Source organism: Engystomops pustulosus, chromosome 8 (assembly GCF_040894005.1).
Source record: "Engystomops pustulosus chromosome 8, aEngPut4.maternal, whole genome shotgun sequence".
Lineage (NCBI taxonomy): Eukaryota > Metazoa > Chordata > Amphibia > Anura > Leptodactylidae > Engystomops > Engystomops pustulosus.
Window position 1 is genome coordinate 7,063,508 of NC_092418.1, and position 13,622 is coordinate 7,077,129.

At 57.8% G+C, this 13,622-nt stretch overlaps 1 protein-coding gene across 1 annotated transcript in view; it reads right to left on the bottom strand.

Moving 5' to 3' along the window:
* Positions 1 to 13,022, bottom strand: part of STX1B (syntaxin 1B) — a 70,094-nt gene extending 57,072 nt beyond the window's left edge. The window contains exon 1 of the mRNA XM_072119443.1: positions 12,717 to 13,022. Within this exon, the coding sequence (XP_071975544.1) occupies positions 12,717 to 12,746 (30 nt within the window). The 5' untranslated portion in view covers positions 12,747 to 13,022. The remainder of the gene's footprint in view (positions 1 to 12,716) is intronic.
* Positions 13,023 to 13,622: the final 600 nt, after the last annotated feature.

Genomic DNA, 13,622 nt, shown 5'->3' on the forward strand with positions numbered 1-13,622 from the left:
ATACAACCAGATCTCAGGTATCTAAACCGATCTATAGAGATACAGCCAATGATACAACCAGATCTCAGGTATGTAAACCGATCTATAGAGATACAGCCAATGATACAACCAGATCTCAGGTATCTAAACCGATCTATAGAGATACAGCCAATGATACAACCAGATCTCAGGTATCTAAACCGATCTATAGAGATACAGCCAATGATACAACCAGATCTCAGGTATCTAAACCGGTCTATAGAGATACAGCCAGTGATACAACCAGATCTCAGGTATCTAAGCCGGTCTATAGAGATACAGCCAATGATACAACCAGATCTCAGGTATCTAAACTGCTCTATAGAGATACAGCCAATGATACAACCAGATCTCAGGTATCTAAGCCGGTCTATGGAGATACAGCCGGTGATACAACCAGATCTCAGGTATCTAAACTGCTCTATAGAGATACAGCCAATGATACAATCAGATCTCAGGTATCTAAACCGATCTATAGAGATACAGCCAATGATACAACCAGATCTCAGGTATCTAAACCGGTCTATGGAGATACAGCCAATGATACAACCAGATCTCAGGTATCTAAACCAGTCTATAGAGATACAGCCAATGATACAACCAGATCTCAGGTATCTAAACCGATCTATAGAGATACAGCCAGTGATACATCCAGATCTCAGGTATCTAAACTGCTCTATAGAGATACAGCCAGTGATACAACCAGATCTCAGGTATCTAAACCGGTCTATGGAGATACAGCCGGTGATACAACCAGATCTCAGGTATCTAAACCGGTCTATAGAGATACAGCCAATGATACAACCAGATCTCAGGTATCTAAACCGGTCTATAGAGATACAGCCAATGATACAACCAGATCTCAGGTATCTAAGCCGGTCTATAGAGATACAGCCAGTGATACAACCAGATCTCAGGTATCTAAACCGCTCTGTAGAGATACAGCCAGTGATACAACCAGATCTCAGGTATCTAAACCTCTCTATAGAGATACAGCCAATGATACAACCAGATCTCAGGTATCTAAACCGATCTATAGAGATACAGCCAATGATACAACCAGATCTCAGGTATCTAAACTGCTCTATAGAGATACAGCCAATGATACAACCAGATCTCAGGTATCTAAGCCGGTCTATGGAGATACAGCCGGTGATACAACCAGATCTCAGGTATCTAAACTGCTCTATAGAGATACAGCCAGTGATACAACCAGATCTCAGGTATCTAAGCCGCTCTATAGAGATACAGCCAATGATACAACCAGATCTCAGGTATCTAAGCCGCTCTATAGAGATACAGCCAATGATACAACCAGATCTCAGGTATCTAAACCGGTCTATAGAGATACAGCCAATGATACAACCAGATCTCAGGTATCTAAACCGGTCTATGGAGATACAGCCAATGATACAACCAGATCTCAGGTATCTAAACCGATCTATAGAGATACAGCCAATGATACAACCAGATCTCAGGTATCTAAACCGCTCTATGGAGATACAGCCAATGATACAACCAGATCTCAGGTATCTAAACCGGTCTATAGAGATACAGCCAATGATACAACCAGATCTCAGGTATCTAAACTGCTCTATAGAGATACAGCCGGTGATACAACCAGATCTCAGGTATCTAAACCGCTCTATGGAGATACAGCCAGTGATACAACCAGATCTCAGGTATCTAAACCGATCTATAGAGATACAGCCAATGATACAACCAGATCTCAGGTATCTAAACCGGTCTATAGAGATACAGCCAATGATACAACCAGATCTCAGGTATCTAAACCGCTCTATGGAGATACAGCCAATGATACAACCAGATCTCAGGTATCTAAACCACTCTATGGAGATACAGCCAATGATACAACCAGATCTCAGGTATCTAAACCGGTCTATAGAGATACAGCCAATGATACAACCAGATCTCAGGTATCTAAACTGCTCTATAGAGATACAGCCAGTGATACATCCAGATCTCAGGTATCTAAGCCGGTCTATAGAGATACAGCCAATGATACAACCAGATCTCAGGTATCTAAACTGCTCTATAGAGATACAGCCAGTGATACATCCAGATCTCAGGTATCTAAGCCGGTCTACAGAGATACAGCCAATGATACAGCCAGATCTCAGGTATCTAAACCGGTCTATAGAGATACAGCCAGTGATACATCCAGATCTCAGGTATCTAAACCGGTCTATAGAGATACAGCCAATGATACAACCAGATCTCAGGTATCTAAACTGCTCTATAGAGATACAGCCAGTGATACATCCAGATCTCAGGTATCTAAGCCGGTCTACAGAGATACAGCCAATGATACAACCAGATCTCAGGTATCTAAACCGGTCTATAGAGATACAGCCAATGATACAACCAGATCTCAGGTATCTAAAACGGTCTATGGAGATACAGCCAATGATACAACCAGATCTCAGGTATCTAAACCGATCTATAGAGATACAGCCAATGATACAACCAGATCTCAGGTATCTAAACCGCTCTATGGAGATACAGCCAATGATACAACCAGATCTCAGGTATCTAAACCGGTCTATAGAGATACAGCCAATGATACAACCAGATCTCAGGTATCTAAACTGCTCTATAGAGATACAGCCGGTGATACAACCAGATCTCAGGTATCTAAACCGCTCTATGGAGATACAGCCAGTGATACAACCAGATCTCAGGTATCTAAACCGATCTATAGAGATACAGCCAATGATACAACCAGATCTCAGGTATCTAAACCGGTCTATAGAGATACAGCCAATGATACAACCAGATCTCAGGTATCTAAACCGCTCTATGGAGATACAGCCAATGATACAACCAGATCTCAGGTATCTAAACCACTCTATGGAGATACAGCCAATGATACAACCAGATCTCAGGTATCTAAACCGGTCTATAGAGATACAGCCAATGATACAACCAGATCTCAGGTATCTAAACTGCTCTATAGAGATACAGCCAGTGATACATCCAGATCTCAGGTATCTAAGCCGGTCTATAGAGATACAGCCAGTGATACATCCAGATCTCAGGTATCTAAACTGCTCTATAGAGATACAGCCAGTGATACATCCAGATCTCAGGTATCTAAGCCGGTCTACAGAGATACAGCCAGGTACATATGTAAACAGACCCTTGGTCACTGTACACGTGTGGAATATGGTGACACGGATATACATGATGCACATTGTACGTCCCAATTTGCATTTGTTACATTTTTAAATATAAAAATTAGCAAATTTGAAGATCTTTATATCTGTCAGATCAGATTGTACAACCCCTGCACGCACATAAAGCCCACTACATGCATACACATATACACAACATGCAACAACTACACATGTAAAGAACACATATACACATGTACATTTACTGAGAACAGTGCAGACTAATACAGGGTGTACTATGTGCAGTGTGTGTACTATGTGCAGTGTGTACTATGTGCAGTGTGTACTATGTGCAGGGTGTACTATGTGCAGGGTGTATGCTATGTGCAGTGTATACTATGTGCAGTGTATACTATGTGCAGTGTGTACTATGTGCAGGGTGTACTATGTGCAGGGTGTACTATGTGTAGGGTGTACTATGTGCAGGGTGTACTATGTGTAGGGTGTGTACTATGTGCAGTGTGTACTATGTGCAGGGTGTACTATGTGCAGTGTGTACTATGTGTAGGGTGTACTATGTGCAGGGTGTACTATGTGCAGTGTGTACTATGTGCAGGGTGTGTACTATGTGCAGTGTGTACTATGTGCAGGGTGTACTATGTGCAGTGTGTACTATGTGTAGGGTGTACTATGTGCAGGGGGTGTATACTATGTGCAGGGGGTGTACTATATGCAGTGTGTACTATGTGCAGGGTGTGTACTATGTGCAGGGTGTACTATGTGCAGTGTGTACTATGTGCAGTGTGTACTATGTGCAGGGGATGTACTATGTGCAGTGTGTACTATGTGCAGGGTGTGTACTATGTGCAGTGTGTACTATGTGCAGTGTGTGTACTGTGTGCAGTGTGTGTACTATGTGCACGGTGTGTACTATGTGCAGTGTGTACTATGTGCAGTATGTACTATGTGTAGGGTGTACTATGTGCAGTGTGTACTATGTGCAGTATGTACTATGTGTAGGGTGTACTATGTGCAGTGTGTACTATGTGCAGGGTGTGTACTATGTGCACGGTGTGTACTATGTGCAGTGTGTACTATGTGCAGGGTGTGTACTATGTGCAGTGTGTACTATGTGCAGGGGGTGTACTATGTGCAGGGGGTGTACTATGTGCAGGGGGTGTACTATGTGCAGGGGGTGTACTTTGTGCAGGGGGTGTACTATGTGCAGGGTGTGTACTATGTGCAGTGTGTACAATGTGCAGTGTGTACTATGTGCAGGAGGTGTACTATGTGCAGGGGGTGTACTATGTGCAGTGTATACTATGTGTAGGGGGTGTGTACTATGTGCAGGGGATGTACTATGTGGGGGGTGTACTATGTGCATGGTGTGTACTATGTGCAGTGTATGTACTATGTGCAGTGTATACTATGTGCAGGGGGTGTGTACTATGTGCAGGGGGTGTACTATGTGCAGGGGGTGTACTATGTGCAGGGGGTGTACTATGTGCAGGGGGTGTACTATGTGCAGTGTATGTACTATGTGCAGTGTATACTATGTGCAGGGGGTGTACTATATGCAGTGTGTACTATGTGCAGGGTGTGTACTATGTGCAGGGTGGCACATACGGTTCAGGCGGTGGCAGAGGGCACACACAGTGAGAGGCAGACAGCGGTGGGAACCAACATGGGTCAGGCGGGCGGCGGTGGGCACACACACGGGTCAGGCAGGCAGTGGGCACACACAATGGTCAGGCAGGCGGTGGGCACACACATGGGTAAGACGGACAGTGGTGGGCACACACACACGGGTCATGCAGGGGGTGGGCACACATAGGGGTCAGTCAGGTGGGGGTGGGCACACACGGGTCAGGCGGATGTCGGTGGGCACACACACTGGTCAGACAGGCAAAGGTGGGCACACACGGGTCAAGCAGACGGCAGTGGACACACACACGGGTCAGGCAGGCAGTGGACACACACACGGGTCAGGCAGGCGGTGGGCACACACACTGGTCAGGCCGGTGGTGGGCACACACACGGATCAGGCAGGCGGTGGGCAAACACACGGGTTAGGTGGGCAGAATTGGGCACACACACAGGTCAGACGGGGGGGGGCACACACATGGATCAGGCTGGCAGCTGTGGGCACACAGGGGTCAGGAGGGCAGCAGTGGGCACACATCTGGGCAGGCAGGCAGGGGTGGGCACACACATGGGTCAGGCGGGCAGCATTGGGCACACACATGGGTCAGGTAGGCAGCGATGGGCACACACAGGTGAGGCAGGCAGTGGAGGGCACACACATGAGCCAGGTGGGCGGCGGTGGGCACACACACGGGTTAGGTGGGCAGCAGTGGGCACACACAAGGGTCAGGCAGGCGGTGGGCACACACATGGGTCAGACGGGCAGCGGTGGGAACACACAGGGTCAGGCAGGCGGTGAGCACACACACGGGTCAGGCAGGTGGCGGTGGGCAAACACACAGGTCAGGCAGGCGGTGGGCACACATATGGGTCAGGCGGACAGCGGTGGGCACACATAAGGGGGAGGTGGGCAGCGGTGGGCATACACGGGTCAGGGGGGCAGCACAGGCCACACATACGGATCAGGCTGGCAGCGGTGGGAACACATAAGGGTCGGGCAGACAGCGGTGGGCACACATACGGGTCACTGAGGGCAGTGGTGGGCACACATGGGTCAGGCAGGTGGCGGTGGGCAAACACACGGGTCAGGCAGGCGGTGGGCACACGTATGGGTCAGGCGAACAGCGGTGGGCACACATATGGGGAGGTGGGAAGCGGTGGGCATACACGGGTCAGGCAGTGGTAGGCACACACGTGTCAGAGAGGCAGCACTGGGAACACATACGGGTCAGGCGGGCGGTGGTGGGCACACACATGGTTCAGGCGAACAGCAGTGGACACACACGGGTCAGGCGGACAGCGGTGGGCACACACACGGGTCAGGCGGGCAGTGGTGGGCACACATAAGGGTCAGACGGACAGCGGTGGGCACACATAAGGGTCAGACAGCGGTGGGCACACATACGGGTCACTGCAGGCAGTGGTGGGCACACGTATGGGTCAGGCGAACAGCAGTGGGCACACATATGGGGGAGGTGGGCAGCGGTGGGCATACACTGGTCAGGCAGTGGTAGGCACACACGGGTCAGAGAGGCAGCACTGGGAACACATACGGGTCAGGCGGACAGTGGTGGGCACACACGGGTCAGACGGGCACACATAGGGGTCAGGCTGATAGCGGTAAGCACACATACGGGTCAGACGGGCGGTGGGCACACATGGGTCAGGCAGACAGCAATGGGCACACATACGGGTCAGGCGGGCATCGGTGGGCACACATACGGGTCAGGCGGGCGACGGTGGGCACACACACGGGTCAGGAGGGCAGCATTGGGCACACACACAGTTCAGGCAGGCCGTGGGCACACTCACGGACAACGGCGGACAACGGCGGGTACACACGGGTCAGGCAGGCAGCGATGGGCACACATGGGTCAGGCAGGCAGCGGTGGGCACACATACGGGTCAGGCAGGCGGAGGTGGGCACACACACGGGTCAGGCAGGCAGCGATGGGCACACACGGGTCAGGCAGGCAGCGATGGGCACACACGGGTCAGGCGGGCGGTGGGAACACATACGGGTCAGGCGGGCAGTGGTAGGCACACATATGGGTCAGGCAGGCAGCGGTGGGCACACATACGGGTCACGCAGGTAGCGATGGGCACACACAGGTCAGGCGGGCGGTGGTGGGCACATACGGGTCAGGCAGGCAGCGGTGGGCACACATACGAGTAAGGCTGGCAGAGGTGGGCACACATACGGGTCAGGCAGGCAGCGGTGGGCACACATACGGGTAAGGCTGGCAGCAGTGGGCACACACGGGTCAGGCGGGCGGCGGTGGGCACACATACGGGTCAGGCAGGCAGCGGTGTGCACACATACGGGTCAGGCAGGCAACGGTGTGCACACATACGGGTCAGGTGGGCAGCGGTGGGCACACATACGGGTCAGGCAGCGGTGGGCACACATACGGGTCAGGCAGGCAGAGGTGGGCACACATACGGGTCAGGCAGGCAGCGGTGGGCACACATACGGGTCAGGCAGGCAGCGGTGGGCACACATACGGGTCAGGCAGGCAGCGGTGTGCACACATACGGGTCAGGCAGGCAGCGGTGGGCACACATACGGGTAAGGCTGGCAGAGGTGGGCACACATACGGGTCAGGCAGGCAGCGGTGGGCACACATACGGGTAAGGCTGGCAGCAGTGGGCACACACGGGTCAGGCGGGCGGCGGTGGGCACACATACGGGTCAGGCAGGCAGCGGTGTGCACACATACGGGTCAGGCAGGCAGCGGTGTGCACACATACGGGTCAGGTGGGCAGCGGTGGGCACACATACGGGTCAGGCAGCGGTGGGCACACATACGGGTCAGGCAGGCAGAGGTGGGCACACATACGGGTAAGGCAGGCAGCGGTGGGCACACACGGGTTAGGCGGACAGCGGTGGGCACACATACGGGTCAGGCAGGCAGCGGTGGCCACACATACGGGTCAGACAGGCAGCGGTGGGCACACATACGGGTCAGGCGGACAGCGGTGGGCACACATACGGGTCAGGCGGACAGCGGTGGGCACACATACGGGTCAGGCGGACAGCGGTGGGCACACATACGGGTCAGGCAGGCAGCGGTGGGCACACATACGGGTCAGGCAGGCAGCGGTGGGCACACATACGGGTAAGGCTGGCAGCGGTGGGCACACATACGGGTCAGGCAGGCAGCGGTGGGCACACATACGGGTAAGGCTGGCAGCGGTGGCCACACATACGGGTAAGGCAGGTGGGCGGTGGCCACACATACGGGTCAGGCTGGCAGCGGTGGACACACATACGGGTCAGGTGGGCAGCGGTGGGCACACACATGGGTCAGGCAGGCAGCGGTGGGCACACACATGGGTCAGGCAGGCAGCGGTGGGCACACGGGTCAGGCAGGCAGCGATGGACACACGGGTCAGGCGTGCGGTGGGAACACATATGGGTGAGGAAGGTGGAGGTGGGCACACATACGGGTCAGGCGGGCAGTGGTAGGCACACATACGGGTCAGGCAGGCAGCGATGGGCACACACACTGGTCAGGCAGGCAGCGGTGGGCACACATACGGGTCACGCAGGTAGCGATGGGCACACACAGGTCAGGCGGGCGGTGGTGGGCACATACGGGTCAGGCAGGCAGCGGTGGGCACACATACGGGTAAGGCTGGCAGAGGTGGGCACTCATACGGGTAAGGCGGGCGGCGGTGGGCACACATACAGGTCAGGCAGGAAGCGGTGTGCACACATACGGGTCAGGTGGGCAGCGGTGGGCACACATATGGGTCAGGTGGGCAGCGGTGGGCACACATACGGGTCAGGCAGGCAGAGGTGGGCACACATACGGGTAAGGCAGGCAGTGGTGGGCACACACGGGTCAGGCGGAAAGCGGTGGGCACACATATGGGTCAGGCGGGCAGCGGTGGGCACACATACGGGTCAGGCAGGCAGCGGTGGGCACACATACGGGTCAGGCAGGCAGCGGTGGGCACACATACGGGTAAGGCAGGCAGCGGTGGGCACACATACGGGTAAGGCTGACAGCGGTGGGCACACATACGGGTCAGGCGGACAGCGGTGGGCACACATACGGGTCAGGCGGACAGCGGTGGGCACACATACGGGTCAGGCGGACAGCGGTGGGCACACATACGGGTCAGGCAGGCAGCGGTGGCCACACATACGGGTAAGGCTGGCAGCGGTGGGCACACATACGGGTCAGGCAGGCAGCGGTGGCCACACATACGGGTAAGGCAGGTGGGCGGTGGCCACACATACGGGTCAGGCTGGCAGCGGTGGACACACATACGGGTCAGGTGGGCAGTGGTGGGCACACACGGGTCAGGCGGACAGCGGTGGGCACACATACGGGTCAGGCGGGCAGCGGTGGGCACACATACGGGTCAGGCAGGCAGCGGTGGGCACACATACGGGTCAGGCAGACAGTGGTGGGCACACATACGGGTCAGGCGGGCATCGGTGGGCACACACACGGGTCAGGCGGACAGCAGTAGGCACACACGGGTCAGGCGGGCGGCGGTGGGCACACATACGGGTCAGGCAGGCAGCGGTGGGCACACATACGGGTCAGGCAGGCAGCGGTGGGCACACATACGGGTCAGACAGGCAGCGGTGGGCACACATACGGGTCAGGCAGACAGTGGTGGGCACACATACGGGTCAGGCGGGCATCGGTGGGCACACACACGGGTCAGGCGGACAGCGGTGGGCACAAACACGGGTCAGGCGGGCGGCGGTGGGCACACACGTGTCAGGCAGGCAGCGGTGGGCACACATACGGGTCAGGCAGGCAGCGGTGGGCACACATACGGGTCAGGCTGGCAGCGGTGGGCACACATACGGGTCAGGTGGGCAGCGGTGGGCACACACATGGGTCAGGCGGGCAGCGGTGGGCACACACATAGGTCAGGCAGGCAGCGGTGGGCACACGGGTCAGGCAGGCAGCGATATGCACACACGGGTCAGGCGGACAGCGGTGGGCACACATACGGGTCAGGCAGGCAGCGGTGGGCACACATACGGGTCAGGTGGGCAGCGGTGGGCACACACATGGGTCAGGCGGGCAGCGGTGGGCACACACATGGGTCAGGCAGGCAGCGGTGGGCACACGGGTCAGGCAGGCAGCGATGGACACACGGGTCAGGCGGGCGGTGGGAACACATATGGGTGAGGCAGGTGGAGGTGGGCACACATACGGGTCAGGCGGGCAGTGGTAGGCACACATACGGGTCAGGCAGGCAGCGGTGGGCACACACACTGGTCAGGCAGGCAGCGGTGGGCACACATACGGGTCACGCAGGTAGCGATGGGCACACACAGGTCAGGCGGGCGGTGGTGGGCACATACGGGTCAGGCAGGCAGCGGTGGGCACACATACGGGTAAGGCTGGCAGAGGTGGGCACACATACGGGTAAGGCGGGCGGCGGTGGGCACACATACAGGTCAGGCAGGCAGCGGTGTGCACACATACGGGTCAGGTGGGCAGCGGTGGGCACACATATGGGTCAGGTGGGCAGCGGTGGGCACACATACGGGTCAGGCAGGCAGAGGTGGGCACACATACGGGTAAGGCAGGCAGTGGTGGGCACACATACGGGTCAGGCAGGCAGCGGTGGCCACACATACGGGTAAGGCAGGCAGCGGTGGGCACACATACGGGTAAGGCGGACAGCGGTGGGCACACATACGGGTCAGGCGGACAGCGGTGGGCACACATACGGGTCAGACGGACAGCGGTGGGCACACATACGGGTCAGGCGGACAGCGGTGGGCACACATACGGGTCAGGCGGACAGCGGTGGGCACACATACGGGTCAGGCAGGCAGCGGTGGGCACACATACGGGTAAGGCTGGAAGCGGTGGGCACACATACGGGTCAGGCAGGCAGCGGTGGGCACACATAGGGTCAGGCAGGCAGCGGTGGGCACACATAGGGTCAGGCAGACAGTGGTGGGCACACATACGGGTCAGGCGGGCATCGGTGGGCACACACACGGGTCAGGCGGACAGCAGTAGGCACACACGGGTCAGGCGGGCGGCGGTGGGCACACATACGGGTCAGGCAGGCAGCGGTGGGCACACATACGGGTCAGGCAGGCAGCGGTGGGCACACATACGGGTCAGACAGGCAGCGGTGGGCACACATACGGGTCAGGCAGACAGTGGTGGGCACACATACGGGTCAGGCGGGCATCGGTGGGCACACACACGGGTCAGGCGGACAGCGGTGGGCACACACACGGGTCAGGCGGGCGGCGGTGGGCACACACGTGTCAGGCAGGCAGCGGTGGGCACACATACGGGTCAGGCAGGCAGCGGTGGGCACACATACGGGTCAGGCTGGCAGCGGTGGGCACACATACGGGTCAGGTGGGCAGCGGTGGGCACACACACGGGTCAGGCGGGCAGCGGTGGGCACACACATGGGTCAGGCAGGCAGCGGTGGGCACACGGGTCAGGCAGGCAGCGATGGGCACACATACGGGTCAGGCAGGCAGCGGTGGGCACACATACGGGTCAGGCTGGCAGCGGTGGGCACACATACGGGTCAGGTGGGCAGCGGTGGGCACACACATGGGTCAGGCGGGCAGCGGTGGGCACACACATGGGTCAGGCAGGCAGCGGTGGGCACACGGGTCAGGCAGGCAGCGATGGGCACACACGGGTCAGGCGGACAGCGGTGGGCACACATACGGGTCAGGCAGGCAGCAGTGTGCACACATACGGGTCAGGCTGGCAGCGGTGGGCACACATACGGGTCAGACAGGCAGCGGTGGGCACACATACGGGTCAGACAGGCAGCGGTGGGCACACACATGGGTCAGGAGGGCAGCGGTGGGCACACACATGGGTCAGGCAGGCAGCGGTGGGCACACGGGTCAGGCAGGCAGCGATGGGCACACACGGGTCAGGCGGACAGCGGTGGGCACACATACGGGTCAGGCAGGCAGCAGTGTGCACACATACGGGTCAGGCTGGCAGCGGTGGGCACACATACGGGTCAGACAGGCAGCGGTGGGCACACATACGGGTCAGACAGGCAGCGGTGGGCACACACATGGGTCAGGAGGGCAGCGGTGGGCACACACATGGGTCAGGCAGGCAGCGGTGGGCACACGGGTCAGGCAGGCAGCGATGGGCACACACGGGTCAGGCGGACAGCGGTGGGCACACATACGGGTCAGGTGGGCAGCGGTGGGCACACATACGGGTAAGGCAGGCAGCGGTGGGCACACATACGGGTCAGGCGGACAGCGGTGGCCACACATACGGGTCAGGCAGGCAGCGGTGGCCACACATACGGGTAAGGCAGGCAGCGGTGGGCACACATACGGGTAAGGCAGGCAGCGGTGGGCACACATACGGGTCAGGCAGGCAGCGGTGGGCACACATACGGGTCAGGCGGACAGCGGTGGGCACACATACGGGTAAGACAGCGGTGGGCACACATACGGGTCAGGTGGGCAGCGGTGGGCACACATACGGGTAAGGCAGGCAGCGGTGGGCACACATACGGGTCAGGCGGACAGCGGTGGCCACACATACGGGTCAGGCAGGCAGCGGTGGCCACACATACGGGTAAGGCAGGCAGCGGTGGGCACACATACGGGTCAGGCAGGCAGCGGTGGGCACACATACGGGTCAGGCGGACAGCGGTGGGCACACATACGGGTCAGGCGGACAGCGGTGGGCACACACGGGTCAGGCGGGCGGCGGTGGGCACACACGGGTCAGGCGGGCGGCGGTGGGCACGGAGGATCCCGCACGGAGCGGCTAGGCTCATAAATCAGTAAGACACAGACCCGCAATGCACCCTCCTCACCCCCTCCCTCCTCCTCCTCCCCCTCACACTGCCCTCCCCTCCCCCATCCTCCCCTCTGCGGGGGGCACAGCGGGCTCGGGGGGCACACACAGGGGTGCAGCTTACACTCCTCAGCTCCTGGGTCCGGTCCTTCATGCTTCTTCCTCCCTGCAGGGACTGGCGATGGTGACAGGTCCTCCTCCTCCCTCACTGCTGCAGAGTCCGGGGGGGCGGGGGGCGCGGAGAGCCCGGGCACCGGGGGGGGGGCTGCGGGCACCGGGCGGGGGGAGGCGCAGGGCAGCAGCACCGGGCAGCAGCTCGGGGGGTCCCGGGAGGACGTACGGCGGAGGATGAGGATCAGGATGACGGAGCCGCCGCTGGTGCTGATGCTGCTGCTGATGCTGCTGCTGCTGCAGACGAGGATGCGGGAGAAAGAGACAGAGCGGGGCGCCAGTGCGCAGGCGCCGAGTGCAGGGGCCCCGGGGGATCACGGGAGTTGTAGTCTCACCAGCCCCAGCATCTGCAAAGCATATGGCCAGGAATAGATCACTGGGAGCTATGTATATCCAGGCGGGGAGAGCTATATACAGGCAGCGGATAATTATAGACACAGGTGTGTACAGAGACATACACCAGGTGCCGGGTCACAACATCACTGGATATATCAGGTCACCAGGTGTGACATCAATGGATATCAGGTCACCAGGTATGACATCACTGCATGGGAGGTCACCAGGTATGACATCACTGCATGGGAGGTCACCAGGTATGACAGCACTGGATATGAGGTCACCAGGTATGACATCACTGGACATGAAGTCACCAGGTATGATATCACTGAATATGAGGTCACCAGGTATGACATCACTGCATGGGAGGTCACCAGGTATGACAGCACTGGATATGAGGTCACCAGGTATGACATCACTGGACATGAGGTCACCAGGTATGACATCACTGGACATGAAGTCACCAGGTATGATATCACTGAATATGAGGTCACCAGGTGTGACATCACTGATTGGGAGGTCA